The sequence below is a fragment of the Crocuta crocuta genome, unplaced genomic scaffold, assembly GCF_008692635.1.
Source record: "Crocuta crocuta isolate KB4526 unplaced genomic scaffold, BGI_CrCroc_1.0 scaffold190, whole genome shotgun sequence".
Lineage (NCBI taxonomy): Eukaryota > Metazoa > Chordata > Mammalia > Carnivora > Hyaenidae > Crocuta > Crocuta crocuta.
Genome location: NW_027527955.1, coordinates 9081421 through 9100186, shown reverse-complemented (window position 1 = coordinate 9100186; position 18766 = coordinate 9081421). Strand labels below are relative to the sequence as shown.

Sequence of the window (18766 nt, the reverse complement as noted above, 5' to 3'; positions counted from 1 at the left end):
ATGGAAATTAAATGTGGATTATCCAAGCTAAAGATAACAGATATCAATTAATCTGAATAATCGTATTTATTTATTTTATTTAGCCTACTCCTGTTTGATTGTCATATGACAGAGTATTTTAAAATTTCCTATACTTAGATCTTAAACTTGTAGTGATAAAACAAAGTGACCACTGCCCATTCACTGTGATTTTGCTGATGTTATCCAGATTAAATGAAGAGAAAACAAGTGGCTTAATTTTAGTAGAGTGCGTAAAATAGTTGATTGAAATGAAAAATGCTTTTTAACGCTCGGCAGTTGAAGTCCTACATATAAGTGTTCTTAATAAAGTAAAACATGCTCGAATGTTGTAAACGTACTAAATACCGAGTCGTGACAAACAGCACTGAGGAGACAGCGTCTGTGAATTAAATCTCTGCTGCGTGGTGGTGCGGTGCTCCTGGAAGTTCTCTTATTGTAGGATCCCGATATCCAACTTGATCAGGGCGTGTTAAACACCTGAAGTTCTGTTCACGGAAGTACTGTTGTGTGTTTAGTTTTAAAGTGACCAGTAGAGCATCCCATGAAGATTAGCGTGCACTGCTAGGCAGTGCCTTTATGGAAACATTGCGAAGCACTCAGTGGGATTGAAATCCACAGCTTAACCTTCAGTGAAACTTGTGTTTGGTTGAGCAACGTTCAGCCAATAAGCCAAGGACAGAAAATAAATCAGCCACAAAAGGAAGGAGTTCTAGGTATAAATAACAGAAGTTAGGTAACTTCCCCCCAATAGGAGTATTTTGAGAATGCCTTCTCTCAACTATATTCCTTTTAAAAGTAAGAGCAATAAATATATTTTTGAGACCCCTTGAGGAATAAAAGTATTAGAAATACAAGTAGCTAGTTTCTCTGTAATCCACTTAATTACTGACTCTGTTGAGGTTGATGTGGGATTCTTGAGTTCCCTTTGTCTAGGGTTCAGGTCTCTTGAGCTTTTTCCTCCTTCACATTATATGGTCATTAATATAATCACCCAGACTGAGGCTTCTCTTTCTTTTAGTTTTCCCTAAACCTTAAGCTGACTACCTGCCTGAAATTACAAAGATTTCATTTTCAAAAGGCTCGATACTATGAAAGTGTTTAATTTTTAAAATAAGGTATTAACAAGCCATCAAAGTCTACAGTCCTGATACTCACATAAGAGATTGTTATTTTTCAGTACTCATAGGCCTGCACAAATTTATTTTCCATCTTCTTTGTAGCTTGTATTACCCTGCTTCCTAAAATTTTGCCAGATTTTGATGGAGAAGGTCAGTGGGGGGGGGCTGTATTTTAATTTTATGGGTCTGGTCAGACATTTCACTGAGCCTTTGGAGAAAGCCATTGCAAGGTGGGAGAATGGAAATATCTCGGCCATTTCGTCTCTGACCTCAGCTTTCAACCATCAGATAGATTTCAACCATCAGATTTCTTTATTGACTTATGACTTCTTAGTTTCACATCACTTAAAGCTGAATTCTTATTTGTGAAACACATTTTTGCAACCTAGCTACAAATATTCTGCTTAAATCATATTTTATTTGTTTCTTCCTAACCCTTCCTGCGGAGGGATTCCTTTTTACTATTTAGCCAGAACTTACTGTATCCTACTTTCCTTCCCCAGACAGTTTTTCCCCTTTGATATTTTCTTGCATGGATAAGAGCCCATTTTGTATGGGTCATAACACTAGTCTTTCAGAGGTTGCTTGTTTGTTAATCTCCGGTGAGTTGAAGTTAGAAGGATATGTGTGTCCTCTGTGTACTCCCCTATTTCCCAAAAGGAAATACATTTATTGTCACAGCAAATATAGGCATCAGTATTCTTTTCAGTTCACTTCCTGCCTCATTGGCCTGCCAGGGCCTATGGGTGATCAACCCAGGGCCTTTTGCTGTGAGCGTGTCACAGTTGGGAAATGGTGTGAGGAGCATTCTGAGGTTCACCTACCAAAAGTCTTTCCCTAAACACCCCCCTTCCCTTCCCACAGGTTTGCTTGGTGTTTTACCAGTAATGCCCCCTTGAAGAAGTGGGTTTGTCTTTGGGGGCATCCAGAGCACCCTTTAGCTCTGGCGTTCTGCCATCTAGAACCATCTTGGGTTCAAGCATATGGGTTCTAGAACAACAGGATTTCTAAATGTATTTTGTGTATGGGACTTTATGGGAAAGGTATTTTCCTTTTGAATTCTTCCTGCTTCTTGCTGTGAACATGAAGTGACTTGGACTGTAGTGCTGACATTGGATGGGTCTTACAGTTCCTGTACATGGTTGGTGTCAGAGTCTGTAAATTCCTCGACGACAGCTATGATACCTTATATATCATCGTATCACATGCCTGGGACATAGTAAGCATTCTAAATTTTCATTAAAAGAGTAACAAGGGGCGCCTGGGTGACTCAGTCGGTTAAGCATCCAACTCTTGATCTCGGCTCAGGTCATGATCTCCCCTGCTTGCACTCTCTCCCTCAAAAATAAATACTAAAAAAAAAAAAAATAACAAGTTATTTGGTAAAGGGGATAAGAAATCCAGGAGTAAAGAAATAGCAATGTAGATGTCAGGGTAGCCTATGCTGTGCTGTTAAAAGGTCTTTTAAGTCACATTCAGAGATCCATGGGTTTTCTAACTATTATATAACCAGATACGAACTTTGGAGGAAATCATACAGAAAAGACTTTTATATGGTCAGGCAGGCAGCTAAGTGATAAGGTTATTCTTGACGAGTTTATAGGTCTTTGGGCTGCAATTAAGTTTTCCTTCATATGCTCATGCTCATATCTTAATAAGCCATTAGGTATTTGAAACTTTTAAGAGGAATAGCAAAATTATAAGATTAAAGACAACATTATAGAAATGAACTTAGGGGCACCTGGGTGGCTCAGACAGTTGGTTAAGCGTCCAACTTTGGCTCAGGTCATGATCTCACCATTCATGAGTTTGAGCCCCACATTGGGGTCTGTGCTGACAGCTCAGAGCCTGGAGCCTGCTTCAGATTCTGTGTCTCCTTTTCTCTCTGCCCCTCCCCTGCTCATCCTCTCTCTCTCTCTCTCAAAAATAAATAAACATTAAAAAAAAATTTTAAATGAACTTGTCACACAAACACAAAAACTTTCATTTTTCCACGTACGTATTTAGTTGTCTGTGTAGTTTATGTAGTTGTAGTCACAACATACATTTTTTTTTTATTCTTTTCAGCTAACAGTGATTTTCCCTGAAATCATTAGATTTTAATTCTGCATGCATGTTACAGGCTGTGAGACCTGGCATGTTAGCACCTGTCTAGAAATTGTGTTAACACACTTCACAGGTCATAGGCAAGTAAGATTGACTTTCCTAGGGCAGCACATTAAATATCATTTGACTACTTTTTTCAGCAGTGTACTTTTGTGGGAATCTAGTTTAATTTTGTGGCTAATCAGAGAGAAGATTCTCTGCTGTACTGGTGGAGGTTGTGTGTGTGGGGATTATTTTTTGTGTTTCTGTTTTCTGAATATATCATTAAAAACTAGAAAATAAGTACTTGATATAGTTTGGAAGATCTCTTTTGTTGTTCAGGGCCCTTTTATAGAGAACGAAAAAAATGTTACTAAGTGCTGCGTTTATGAAATGGCTCTGTTCATGGAACTTGAGATTCTTTTAGAATTTAGTTTAGAGATCATCTAAGTTGGGTATTTCAAAATAGGACTGTGTATTTGAATTATGTCTTTGACCTTCTCCAACTTTTTTTTCCTGTGTGACCTTGAGTAATACATTTAACCATAACTGTAAAAAGTAGGAATAAAAATATTTGAGACTGAATATGATTACCATGATGAGCAGGGCCACTGTGAAGGTGAGGGAGAAATTTAAAAAAGATGTTGGACTCCTTTTTAGAACAGCAGTTTCAGTGTAGGCTAGGTTGTCAACAGGACCCATTCTTATGAGCTGGTGTAGCTGGAGAAGGCAGGGGCCTGGAAGCTGACTGTTGAGCAAGTGCTCCTTGGCCACATTGCCTTCCAAGTACGCTTAGTTTACTTGGGCTCAGGAGTACTCAGGTAGTAGTCAATTTTGCAGAACAGGGCCCTGTCCAGACCTGATTACTTTCCTATAGAGCCTGGCCCCGTGTCCAGTTGATTCTCTCTTAAATTGAGACAGATCCTCAGTCTTTTTCAGTTAGTGGCCTTGAGTACCAAGAGTAAAAAACTTCTGTTAGTCCACATGCCCTGAATCAATTCTGAATCAAAATATAGATTTCTATACTAGTGGGTGTGTATGGGGGGAGGAGGGAATTATTAGATCTCTTGTTTTTCCCCCTAGTTGAGACAAGATAGGTTGTTTCTATTAAAGATAGGTTGTGAGTGCAAGAGATAGATCGGTAACGGGGGAGTACATAGTACAAAATATTGGTAACCTAGTCAAGCAGATTTAGACTCGATACTGACAGAACAACTGAGACTAAGCCCCTTGGAACTAGTCCAGTTGAGGACATCTTACTCGTTATAGTCATTAAAAGGATAACTGAAAAAACTAGGGGTTGGTTGTAAAATTACTGTTTTTATATTTTGGTGAGTGGGCGTTCAATGAACTGTTTTTCAGAAAATAGTGGGGAAAAAATAGCCACACGCTTTTAGCTAGTCAGTCACTCCTGAATCGATGAGAATCATCATTTTGTTAATTTCATCAACATGTTCATTTCTTTCAGCTCCATGTTCATGCATGTCTTTTAACCCGGAAACAAGAAGACTGTCCATAGGGCTAGACAATGGTACAATCTCAGTAAGTACACATAAATAAGATTTCCCATTGAAATACTTCCCTTCCTGTGGAGTACGTATGTATGTATTGCAATGAGAGTTATTTATTAGTTGTTTTCAAACTAACGAATTAACGTTCTGGCAAAGTGAAGCGGAGACTGCAGCACAGCAGAGTACAGTGCGGTGTAGGGGGAGTTGGTAGGAGTCTCAGTTGGAGTGTTGACAAGGTTCGGCTTGCCTTCCCGTGGACACAGTGGCTACAGTAGGAGCTTTATGAGGCCACTGAGCGAACTACAGGAATCTGTGTGGTAGTGACAGCAAATGGCTTTGGTCAGATGGTTACTCACGGGGTCCTGTGCTTCCTCAGACAAGCGACAAGGGAAATGTCTTCTTAGACCTGCATGTCTGATCTTTGATACCTGATTTTTTTTCTCCTTTCTCTCTTCTTCTGCGCCCTCTTGTCTTAACTCCCTCTAGCTTGTGAGTGGAGTCCTGTCAACTGTATAAATTTGTAAAGAAGGCACAGAAGCTACGTTAGGCTGTAGGGTAGATTCAGATAAATATTAGACTCTTTTATTATAGATCTTGAGGGAGCTGAAGTGATTAGGGTTGGAATTTCAGGTTTTCCTACTTACTTTATCATCTTTTTATAGGTTTAGTTTCAGCTAGTGTGTTAACTAAGTGGAACAAGATTGATCTGGTAAATTCTCCAGTTTGGTAAATTACCCGCCATTTCCTTCAGTCCCAGCAAGAGAGGCCCTGCTTTAGGACCTGTGAATTAGAGGAGCCTGTTCTGGCCATACTTCCCCACAGAATGAAGGACCTGAGGGGTCAAGGGGGTGTGCCCGGCTGATGCCCTCACTTCACCCACCCCCATGTTCTGAGTACCCGACTGGAGTTTTCCTGACCTCAGACAGCTTAGAGCTTGTACTAGATTGTAAAACTTCAAGGAGTCTAAAAATTCTGAATTCGTTCCTGTTCCTCCAGGTGGTTGAAAGTATATTTGTCAAGATTGGAGGAAGAGACCATATTTTATTTAATAGTTTAACTTGATATATAACTTTTAAATATTTAGACATATGGAATGTGGGTTTCCATCTGTAATCTTAACCTGATTCTTACAAGGGGTCTGAAGAGGTGGGCCTGAAATTTTCCATTTGGTCTTTCGTCAAAACATTTGTTTGGTGACATTTATGGAAATTGTAACAATATTGTTAAATATAAAGCTGCCCATTGACAAATATTTTATGGAATTTCTATAGTATCTGATGCATTTGGTAGGTCTGTAAACTCTCTTCTGTAGGAGTGCGGAAGAGAAGTGCATGCTATGGATCTTTGTCTGCTTTAAGGAGAGTTATTTTTAAAAAGTGGGGTATGTGGGGGATACATTTATTTTTAAAAGAGAAGGGGGGTTTACTGGATTGTACAGTGAACTGAAGTGTTCACTGCAAAGGCAATCTGAAAAGATGAGCTAAGATCTATATACTGTCCAACAGTTCATGGAATAGTATATGTACCACTCACTGTCCATGAAGACTGACGTGTATATAACATATGAGTGCATCTTTGCATTTTTTGAAATCAGTGTAGGTGGCTAATGGGTGCCAATAAATTTGACTTTGAAGGCAAGAAAGGTGAGCAAAGTAAGTAATGGAGAGTTCTGGCTATTTATTGTATATAAGCGGGGAGACCACCTCGGCCATTACTCTTTTAGTAAATGAAACTGTCAGAGAAGCAGACTGTAAATCAGGGGCCAGACTCGGCTGCTTCTGTAGGTGTGTCAGTACAGCGTGGAGATAACCAGACCTTACCGTACCCTGATCTTCTAGAAAAGATGGAGGACCCAGCTAGTATGACATCATTTCCTTAAAAGTGCCTGTTTTATGTTGCTGAAGAGGAGGTATCTGCCTTACCCATTCTCATCTGTAGAACTGTGAAGAGCTGAGTTAGGGAAAGGCCCGTGGAGAGAAGGGATTGTTTAAGGTCATGACAACAGCTTCTTCACTGAAAATACCGACGTGGAGTCTCAGCTGCGCAATAATTACTTTCCAGACATGGGAAATCCTATGCAGAGGCTATACAGTCTCTGTTTCCTGAATATAGCAAATAAATTTTAAAAAGAAATACTGGTTGGTTTATTTATTATTGTTATTTTTTTGGTTAACTTACTTTAAAACAAAGGAGGAAATCAGAAAGCACATCCTTGTTTCTCTTGATTTTATTGGGTAAAAAAGATTCAAGAGGCAGGTAACCTTATGTAACTGAGTGAATTACAAGTAAAGTAGAGAAAACGGAGACCTTTCTTTCAAAAACTTGTCCACAAAGGGAGGTTGAGCTGCAACAAGGTGGGACATTAGACGGCAGCGGGGGGTGGGGGGGGTGCTGACCGACTCGGAGGATTTAGCTTTGGTGAAGAGTGGGGAAGCTGTTGAGACAGAGCGGAAGGCAGACACAGTTGTGAGGTATAGGAGAGGAAGGGTCATTTCAATTTCTCATGATGTGGCAGGTTACATCGCCTACTGAGAGAAGCACAAATGGTTGAGGATGTGTTTTCATGTCTATACGTCATGATCTTGCTAATCTTATAACCTGGACCCCGCTTCTGCCATCTTGGTCTAGAGTCCCAGTTATGTCTCGGTGCCTCGTTCCAGTGTCATTGTCTCCTCTTTTGCGGTTTTGTTTTATTTTGACGGATGGTTCCTAAGCCCTCCCAAGTGAAATTAATCCATCGCACACATTACTCAGTAGGTTAGCTATATTGGAGTGCTCATTTAACTTGTTGTATAAAACGTTTTCAAGTCTGTCTTCTCTGTTAAAGTGTTGAGTGTTGAGGACTTGGCCTTTCCCCAGCGGATCTTAGTGTGGTTCCTTGTACAAATTAGGGACTCAATGAAAAATTTGTGAAATAAGTTGTTGACTAGAATACAAACATTATTTAATATGGCTGGCGGTAATAAGTACCTGCTTAAGTTCCAAGGTAGTTTATTTGTATAATTCTGTTGCTTTCAAAATATTTGTCACAGTGGAATTTCCTTCTGCAGGGGGAAACGTTATGCTGATAATTTAATTCATCTTGAGTTTTCAGAAATGTCATCTGTTTTAATGTCAAAAGAAGTCAGTCATACTGTGCAAACTGCTATTCGTGCTGAAGTAGGGCTTTGAAGTTTTCCATTACAATGCCTCATGTATTCTACCGACCTCATGTATTCTATCGGTTAAATATCGATAATGTGTGAAAGAGGATGCTCAATTCTAACATGTGGCTCCTAGTCTCAAAAAGCTTATTCATTTGGGGAAAAATGAAGAGTGAGGTTAGGAAATAAGTAACAAGGCAAAAAAAAAAAAAAAAAAAGAAAAAAAAAAAAAAAAAAAGTAACAGCCCACCAGCAGTGCACCAGTGGGTGCCATGTTGTCAGGACAGTGAGGTCACGAGAGGGTGGGAGGTAATGGTCCGGGTCAGCTCTGTGGAGGCCAGATGTGAGGTGGGTTTAGAAAGTTGACTAGGATTTCATTGGCTGAAGATCAGAAGGTAAGGTATTTTAGGCAAGACGAATGGCATAGGAGGCAAAAAATGGCAGTAAGGGAGGGCAAGGAGTGATTGCAGAGAAGTGAAGCAGTTGGAGCAGTGGAGTAGAAGTATGTAGGGGGGTGGGGTTTGATCGTGAAGGCTGAGGCTCAGGACGAGTAGTTGAATTATGAAGACACTGGATCCCTACCAGGGAAACTCTCCCGCCAGCATCACTGGAAGACTCTCTAAGATATTCAGAGAGGGGGCACCTGGGTGACTCATTCGGTTAAGCATCTGACTTTGGCTCAGGCCATGACCTCACGGTTCCTGGGCTTGAGCCCCGCATCTGGCTCTGTGCTGACAGCTCAGAGCCTGGAGCCTGTTTCAGATTCTGTGCCCCTCACTCTCTGCCCCTCCCCCACTCTCACTCCATCTCTCTCTGTCTCAAAAATAAATACATATTTAAAAAAATTTTTTTTTAAAGAAAGGTATTCAGAAAGAATAGTTGGTGAGGAAACGTTCACACAGAAATTAAAGGACTTTCTTGAGCTAACGTTCACCGACCCTGCTGAATAATGGCTGTAGTCATAACGATGTATATATGTTAATCTTTGGAAATGTGTATATTATGTGCTTCATCAAAACTGTTAGTGAACCAGAGTCTTTACTGAAATCTTGCATACTTATTGAAGGGGTTGGGTGTTTTTTGGGTTTTTTGGGGTTTTTTTGGACAAAGCCCCTAAATGATAAATCTCTGTTCTCTGAAGAGTGTTTTCCTATATGTGTTTATGGTAAGTTTGGGATGAGAAGGAAAGATGGATCTGTATAATAAGTAGCATTCAGGATAGTGATTATTGTATAAAAATAAACGATACTGGCCACGTGTGGGTTTATTGCTGCTGTTTCGGCAGTTCTCGCGGTTATGATGCCCCTGGAGCGTGTATTTCTGCTAGTTTGCATGGTTGCCCACGGAAATGAAAAGGGAAAGAGAAAGCAACTCGAAGGGCACATCCACTGCGTCCCCGGCACTCTGCTTCCTCATGTCACCTCATTCCAGCAGCCCAGTAATCGGAGGGGGGACATTCCTCAGATAAGGACACTGAGGCCTGGAGAGTTCATCTGCCTTCTCTGGCTTCCTTAGCCAGGAAGTAGCGCTCAGCAGAGCTGGGAACTCTGTGAAGCCTGGGCTTTCTCCTCCCCCCTCACCGCTGCCCAGGAGCCACTTTGCTGTCCTTAAAGAATTCCTGCTGAAGGCTTTCCATTCCCCAGCAGGCAACCCTATCTCCATTTCCTGAGTGCCCTTGGGCATGTTGTCTCATTTGTTGGTGAGACTGTCCTTCACTGGACTATGAACTGCCTGAAGGCAAAGCCCAGGTCAGCTCCTCTGTGTCCTCACAGAGTTGCTAGACCCTTGTAGATAGACGCTTTGAAAATGTCGAATGAGGGAAGAAGGACATTTTGACTTATGTCATCAGGAGGCTAACACCAAAGTTGGGCACGTAGCTGACAAGGTAAATTGCTCTCAACAGCTGACACAGTGTGAGTGAATCCTGTTTTTGGGACTTGTTGGAGCATATGGAAGGATTTGATGTCTGTACTCTGCTTCTTGAAATTCATAAACAGAGATGCATTAAGCCAACAACTAAGAAACCTAAGCAGAAACATAACACGTTCTTGATAGTTTGTGGGACCCAAAAATATGCTGTTCATAAATCTTTCCTTGCCTCGTTTTTCCGCTAAGATTAGAACTCTGTTGAACTTTTGGGATCGTTGAGGAAATGCCTTCTCACATCATTTCCCATTATTTAGAGACTCTTATCCTACAAATTAAGTTAACAGCTTTACAAGAGCATTGCTCTATGGTCACCAGTGTTCATTCCCTAGATGGTGTATGATGTATGGTGTGTGGCTCGGCAGAATTTCATAGGTAGGGAATCTGTCTGACAGGTCACAGTAATCACTGAGGCAGACAGAGTCTTGTTGCATTGGGGAAGCAAAAAGTATCCCCTTCCCAAAGGCCAGTAGCTTCAAGAGAGAGAAATGTAATTCCTGTGAGGGAGGATATTACTTTTTCAAATAAAAGGAGGAATTACCTTTTTGAAAATATAATACTTCGCATCTACTAGAAGGAAACCAAAGAATCATCAGAGCTATTTTTGTCATCTGAAACCAGGACCTTGAGCTCCCCAAGTGTTTTGTCGTATCCAGAAGGTATAAGACATGGCAGTGTCTTAACAGTCCCCATGTATTGCCATGAGAACCAGATAGGTCATTACCAGTTGCAGCATATCATTACCTGGTGTTTACTTTCCTGAGGCTGTTCTAACAAAGTACTGCAGACCAAGTGGCTTCAAGCAACAGAATTTAATTTCCTCACAGTTCTGGAGACTAAATGTCCACAGTCAAGGTGTTGACAGGGCTTCTTCTGGAGGCTTGAGGAGAGAATCCTTTTTTGCGTTCTCCTAGTTTCTGGCGGTTGCTGGAAAGCCTCAGCACTCCTTGGCTCAGAGGCGTGTCTCTCCAAGCCCTGCCTCCGTCTCTGTGTCCCCTTCCTCTCTGTGTCTCTGTGTTACACACGCCCTTCTTATAAGGACACCAGTCATTGGATTAAGAGCTCACCCGAATCCAGTATGATCTCCTCTTCACTAATTATATCCGCAAAGACCTTTGTTCCAAGTAAGGTCACATTCTGAGGTTCTGGGTGGCCATGAATTTTGGGACGATGCTGTTCAACTCAAGATACCTGAGAATATTGTATGTACAGTATTTCCCTAACAGTTGGTTAGGAAACAGTTTTGTAGATTCGCAAAATGACGCCTTCAGGAGGAAGCATCCAAAGATATTAAAAAAAGATGATTCAAAATCCCCTTGGAGGAGATAAAAAAATATTAGAATTGAAAGGGAGCCTTCATTCTTCCATATCTAATGCCACCCTCCCCTAGATTAAGTGATGTATTGGTGGGTCACATGTTAAGATAGTGGTTGCAGAGCTAGGATTTCCCTGCCTCTGGACAGGGCTTCTTGTGATACCAGGCTAATTTTTTTTTCATACAACCTAAGAAAGCCCAACCACAGGGAATTGCTCCAGGATGGTCATTAATGAATTGGAAGCTCATGTTATTCCATGCATCTACCCACTGTGCTAAAAAGATGAGGAAAAAAGAAAAAAGAATTTGAGCCTTTAATGTAACAAGATATTTTGGATGAGTTGTTTATTACTATGGGTTGTAATGAGCCTACAGGGACCAAACCCAGATGGTGAGGTCATGTTCTACAGTGATGACAGGTAGCCTGTGAATAAAATACTTCAGCCGTACCCAGTACCTAAGCAGAGTGTACCGTTGGGCCACTCCTGCTGGAGAGGTCATGGCGCATTCCAAGTTTTGTATTTACAGAATAACTCTTTTCCTGCTTAGCTTAAAGGAAGAGTCCTGGGGTGCTGACATGCCAGTTCCTTACTATGTATTCGTACAGTATAATTCATCGAAGGTGGTTTTGTCAAAGAATATACTTACTGTTGTGAGACTTATTATGTTGTCAGTATTTGTATGGATCACAGACCTTCCTAGAACTTCTCAAGGGCCATCTTCTCTCCTCCAGTTATGTCACCGTGCATGTAATCCTATCATCTTTTGTTCAGTGCCTGTATGTAATCTAAAAACAGGGTCAAGTGATAGTGAATGCAGATGCCAAGAGCATTCTTGGGCCCAGGATCATTCTGTGGCCTCTCCTTTGTGATAATAAATTTCTGAAGGCCTTGGTTCCACTTTTAGACCCATCCTGTAGTGTGGATATCTGTAAGAACGCCCAGATTGCCCTGTATTTTAAATCGGGTGCTGAGGAGCCCCAGTAAGAGTATATAGTAGATTGAAATCATTTTACACTATCTCCGGGAGTTCTCTGCCACGAGGGATGGCCTTACAAGCACATTGTGTTACTATTTCAGAAAGTGGTCATCTTCTTATTGGCCCATCAAGGAGTATATCTGTGTTTCGGAAAGACAATGGCTAGGAATTGATGAGCGTATTAAGTTCCAAGTAACTTTCTCTTAGTCTTCTATCTCAATAATCTCTCCCTCCTCCCTGGATCCTTCTCACTGGTTTTTAAACACACTTGAGGTTTGCTTTTGTTTGTCTGTTTGTTTTTTTATGAAAAACATAGACATAGGAGTCACAACTCTCTTCCTTGTCCGCCAGATGTTGTCTCCCCTCTCTCCTTATGATCACACGTCTCAGAAGAGTTGACTCTTGTCATTTCCTCAGTTTCCCCTCTCCACTCCAATCCCTGCAGTGTGGCTGCCAGTCCCATCAGCCTATCCAAACAGCTGTGGCGATGGTCACAAAAGATCTATGGATCTCTCGAACTGACAATTTAAAAAGTGTTTGTTATTTTTTTTTTTAAAGAGAATATTAAATCGTTTATTGATTACACATGATAATGGATGATACACAAGCTTTAATCCCATCTATAATTTTATCTGATACCATGATTCAATTTAGATATATTGCATAGGATGTGCCAACAATCATATTAATAACCAAATAAACTCCAGGACTTTGCTTGGGTGACCCTTTTAACGGTGAACTCCAGGTCACAACACATTAACTATCAGTTCAACCACACCAATGTTTGTGGAGACAATGGATTCTGTGCCCAAGCAGGTTGCAAATAAAATTTCAAATGGAACCTGGCATCACCCTGAAGGAATTCTAACTTCACACTGTTGGGGTAGTTTACCAAGATGGCTTCAGATGTTATTTTTTTTTTTTTATTTATGTGAGAGAGAAAGAATCCCAAGCAAGCTCCATGCTGACAGCACAGAGCCTGATTGACACGGGCCTCGAACTCACAAACTGTAAGATCACGACCTGAGCCGAAACCAAGAGTTGGACGCTTAACCGACTGAGCCACCCAGGCACCACTGTCCAGCTGACATTTTTAAATCACCACATGTCTGACCTCCCTGCAGCCGTTATCCCCTGTTTCTCCCTGGGGTTGTCTCACCCGCAGCAGTGCTCTTCTGGTTTTCCTCCTATTTTCTGTCTTATCTCTGTTTCCCTCATAGGACGTCCTCTGGCCGGCTTTGGTTCAGTGATGGACTTTCTCTCCATTTGCTTCTGGGCCGCCCTCATTTCCTCCCTCTCTGGGCTGCCTTGCCTGCGTCTTCGCCTCTTTTGCTGCCCACGTGACAATAACTCTCAACTTCTTTATCTCTCCTCAGACCTTTTCTCTGACATCCCCATTCCTTCATATTTCCTATTGAATATCTCAAAGGAACCTCCGATTCACCAGGTCCAAAATCGGACTCCTGTGGCTCCGCACGTATCTGGTCTTCCTGAGCATTCCCTGTCCCTGTGAGCGTAACCACCGTCTCCTCGCTTGTGTGCGCCGGGGCTCTTTTGGAGTCATCCTTCCTCCTCTTTGCTTGACTCTCGCTCCACTCCGCCCAGTCCATCACTTACTGGTTTTTACCTCCTGCGTACCTTTCGGCTTCCACTCCACCATCATCATCATTATCAACCCCCCCCCCATCACCCTGCTCATTGTCTCCTCTTTGGGCCCCCCCGTTGACTTCCTCACTGATCATCCTATGTCTCTTCTGCCTCCTCAAGTCTGTTTTCCATATTGGAGCTACAAACATCTTTTCAAAATACACGTTTGATCTTATCATATCACCTCCCAGACCTCTCCAGTGGCTTTCCCTTGCCCGTAGTACACAGGCCCAGAGTCTTCCCGTGGCCCGTGGGACCCTGCCGGGCCTGGTCCCGCCCTCCACAGCCTCCCTTTGCTCAGTGCTCTCCCTTCTGGAGTTTCAGTCTTGGCCACTTTTGGTGGCTTATGCTCACCAGCTTCCTTCCTTTCATGGGGCCTCTGCCTTGAATGAGCTTCCTTTCTCCTGTCTACTTACCACTCAGGCTTCAGATCTCAGTTTCATTTTCATCGCCTTGGGGAGGTCTACCTTGATCTTCCAGCAGTTCCCATCCCTGGATTATAGGTATTCATAGCACCGCGCGCCCCTCCTCTGTAGCAACTGTCGTAGTTGCCATTTTATACTTGTTTGTGTGATGACTTGATTAATGTGACTAGTCAGCATAAGCTCCACAAGGCAGTGACTGTGTCTGCTTGACTTCTTGTTACCCAGCGCAGTGCCCATGAATGCTAAGTGCTCTGTAAATATTTCCAGAGAAATTAATGAGTGAGTTAATTGGTATCATCTGTTGCATTGACAGTATATAGAGGCTAAGACCACAGGCACTGGCATCAGACTGCCTGAGTTCGATCACATCTCTGTCCCCAGAAATGGTGTCATCCTGGGCAAGTTGCTGTACATTCTGTGCCTCGGTTTCCTTATCTGCAAAATGGGGATAATAGAAGTGATTTATAGAGTTGTTGTGAGGATTATCTGCCATAGTAGACAGAAAGCTCTTAGAACAGTGCCCACGCACATCAAGTGCTCCATAATATCAGCTCCTTGCCACATCGTCATCATTAGCAATAGCATCTTCCATTGGAACATGGGAATTTTCCGAGATTTCCAAGAAGGGAAATTCCTTCTTCACCAGGAAGGCTTGGTGCAAATCTATGTCCTGTGGATTTAGCAGGCCAGTTCCAAGGGAAGGAAGTATCTTAACGTTGGCATCCTCCATAGGATGGCTCAGCTTACTTCTGGTCCTGTCTTCGATCCTTGCTGCCTCACCACAGTAATTCACCAGTGATTTGCAAAAAACATGGATTCTCAAGTACTAATTTTTCTGCCAGAAAATTTCTTATGGCATGAGACACTTAGGATGCCATTTTAACCTTCATCACTCAGGAAAAGGTTGAACTCAAAAGAGGTGTGCAGATCACTGCAGATGTTCTGAATGATATTGGGAGAAGGTGTAGCAAATTTCTTATCACGAGAGACACCCCCACTAGTAGATCAAGATATATGGGAGGAGGGGGTGCTACCAGCCGTCAGGGCTCCGTCACTTTCTATTCATTTAGAAGTCTTGAGTTTTCTAGACCAGTGTCCAGGCAGCTATCTCTGGTCCTACAGATTTTTACGACACTGGGAATCAGTCTTGTTTCATGAATCTTTTCTTAACCATTTCCATCCAGGCATAGGAGAATATTATCTGCGTGCACAAATATTGTGCTGAGTTTTACTTGGAGTTCATCTTTTATATAAACTATAGAGCTGGGCCATGGTTCTCATGTCACTGATATTTAGATGGCAAAGTTCAGAGCCCAGAGGGACCCGTGTGGCGTTTCACGTAAATCACCTTTGAAGGCATTTCTCCCGAAGTGCCTTGACAACAGCAGTCATGAAACCGACCCCCCAAAGAGCCATCTGACATTTATGCTTTTGCTATAAAGCTTGAGAACTCACTAGAGCCGAAATGTGTGAAGGAAGCAGTTATTCTTTTATAGCCCTTACTGTCACTGGATTGCCATCACCTGGTGCTACCGCACCCGCACAGTGATCGGAGCCACTCTTGAAAACAGGCTGCCTGCGTGCTGGTCCGCGGCTTACGGCAGTGGAGAGGGGGTGACATTAGGTATGCCCTGGTCCTTGGGATTCGGTGGGGGTTTGGTGCTGGGCTGTGTTTCTTTGTTTTACTTAGAATGCTCCGGTGACTCAGGGTAATGGTAGCCTGAAGTTCCTCTCCCTGTTTACTTGCTGCTCCTACAGCATTACACCTTGAATGTAGGCTCGGTAATCCACTCGTCTCCAGTTCGCCTCCTCACAGATGGAGGAATAACTCTTCTCTCAGTTATCAGTGAATGTTACATTTTTATACATTCTAGTTTAGTGTCAGAAGAAAATTATCAGTGGGGTGCCTGGGTGGCTCAGTTGGTTAAGCAGCCGACTTCAGCTCAGGTCAGGAACTTGTGGTTGATGGGTTCAAGTCCCACATCGGGCTCTGTGCTGACAGCTCAGAGCCTAGAGCCTGCTTTGGATTCTGTGTGTGTCTCTCTCTCTTTCCCTCTCCTGCTAATGCTCTGTCTCTCTTTCTCAAAAATAAATAAACATTCAGCAAAATATAAGAAAATTATCTTATGAGAAAATTAAGGTATGAGACCTTAAGCTCACCGAAGCAGATGACACGGTTGCAAAAACACTGCTAACCATACTGACACATAGAACAGTACTGTTTTTCCATCCTCAGCAATAACTCGGGCCCAGCTGTTTTCCTGCATTGGGGAGATGTCAGAATAGGGCAGGTTCTTCTGCCCGGAGCATGGATGGGGGCTGGACGGGTGCCTTTCAGTGGATTGCGTGGTGTCATGGTTGGGTATCTAGTGTGCTGTTTTAAGTTTAGTCAACCTTGAGTTCTGTCTAGATTTTCCTACTGGCTCTTCGTTTCTCTGGCAGAGCCTGAGATGTCAGCGCTTCTGGGGCCCTGCCTTGTGCTCGTTCTCTTTCTTTGTGTTCTACTCCTGCAGCCTAGTTACGTCTACAGTCTCAGGACCAGGGTCCATTCTGTCCTCCTGAGCCTGACCTCGAACTCTCGAGCTCCCTTGGCATGCCTACCTGGGAGTGAGTCTCCAGGACGCCTCTGGTTTAGCATCTTCTAAGTAGAGAGCATTGCCTTTTCCCCAACATATGCTCTTTCTCCTCGTGCCTTTAGTAAATCGACATTGCTGAGCAACCCCAACCAGATACAGGAATTACAGTAGATCCACATTTCCCCTCCAGCTTCGTAGCATCGCTACCCTGGCCTGCCGACCTCACAACAGTCTCCAGGCTCGGCCTCGATGTCTGTTCCCACCAGTACTCGTAAACTGTCTGTCCCCTGCACGTTGGCTTGTGCTGCTGCATTAAAGCCCCACATTACTCCTCCTGTCCCTAGTTCCCCCCCAGCTCCTCTGCCCTCAAATATTCAAAATTCTGGTGTCATTATGTCACTCCTCTGTATAGACTCTCAGCAACTTCCAGAAGGATAAAATTCACATTCCTCAATTCTACCCATTTCATCAGTCTCATCTCTCACAACTCTCCCACCCAAATATCTGACTCGCTTGGTTCACACATCAGTGCCCATGCACGTAGAGCGCCCTTGCTGACCTCCTGTTTCCTTCTCCTCAAGAAACTCCTCCTTTTTTTTTTTTTTTTTAAAGTTTAAATATTTATTTTGGGAGAGACAGAGATATCGCAAGTCGGGGAGGGGCATAGAGAGAATGAGACAGAGAATCCCAAGCAGGCTTCATACTGTCAGCACAGAACCTGACGTGGGACTTGAACTCAATGAAACTGTGAGATCATGACCTGAGCCAAAACCTAGAGTCAGATGCTTAACCGACTGAGCCACCCAGGCGCCCCTCTTCTGCCTTTAAGAATTGACTTAAAGCCCCAAACCCATTCTTATGAGAAGCCTGCTATACTCCAGGGCAGGGTTAAAAGGTTCTTCTTAAGGGTTCTCATAGCACTTAGTTCAAATTTCTACTTTAGTAGTTAGTGATCCTTACTAGTTTACGTGTATGTTTCATTTATATGACTGTGTATCAAATGAGATAACACACAGAGTTCCTGAAAGTGGTAAAAAAGAGACATTTCATAAATGCTAATTTCCTTGTTTTCTTGACCTCCATTGCCTGAGCAACCTGAAAGCAGGAAACATATTATATGCATGACCTTGGCCAGTGCCCAGTAGAGAGCCTCACACAAATTGGAACCTCAGCAGTCGTTTCCAGAGGAATAGAAACCAACCAGTTTCTTTATTTTTTAAATGTTTTTAGATGTTTATTTATTTTTGAGAGAGAGAGACAGAGCTCGAGCGGGGGAGGGACGGAGAGAGAGGGAAACAGAACCCAAAACAGGCACCAGGCTCTGAGCTGCCAGCACAGAGCCTGATGGGGACTCAAACTCACAAGCCGTGAGATTATGACCTGAGCTGAAGTAGGACACTTAACGGACTGAGCCACCCAGGCGCCCCAAAACCAACCAGTTTCATTTGTGTTTCTCTAGAAGTTCTTTGTCCCTTCTTTCCCTTTCGTTCTTATGGTCTAGTGGGCCTTCTAGAAGCCCTTGTTTCCTGTCAGCTCTTTGCTCTCTCCTTGCTGCCTCAGGTGGGGCTTACTCAGAGTTCCTGGTAGAGACCACTGTCTGCACACTTTGCCTCATGCATCAGGGGCAAATATCAGGGGCAGGTGTCCTGGTGATTGAGGTGTGAACTTTGCTTCCAGAGAAATCTGCATCTGAATTCCAGCTCTCCAGTCTTTTAGCTGGATAATATTGGGCAAGTGGGTTAACTTTTCATGGGCCTTAATTTACTCAGTGTAGATTGGGTATAATAATATGTGCCCTTGGGATTTTTATGAAGATTATAAGAGGTCATTTATATAAAGGACTTAATAAATGGTAATTATTACTTTTACAGCAAAAATTCTAGTCATTTCAAGAAGAGATGAACTTTAACTTACTTTTTGATAAGGCTAATAATTTTATTTGAAATTAAAGAGTATGGTTTGTTACATAATTATTTGCCATCCAAGTTTAAAGATAATTTTTTAAAATCATAATTTTTAAA

General features: G+C 42.6%; 1 protein-coding gene across 1 annotated transcript in view; it reads left to right on the top strand.

Moving 5' to 3' along the window:
• Nucleotides 1-18766, top strand: part of WDFY2 (WD repeat and FYVE domain containing 2) — a 174265-nt gene that overhangs the window by 76908 nt on the left and 78591 nt on the right. The window contains exon 3 of the mRNA XM_077752592.1: nucleotides 4693-4766. Coding sequence (XP_077608718.1) covers nucleotides 4693-4766 — 74 coding nt within the window. The remainder of the gene's footprint in view (nucleotides 1-4692; nucleotides 4767-18766) is intronic.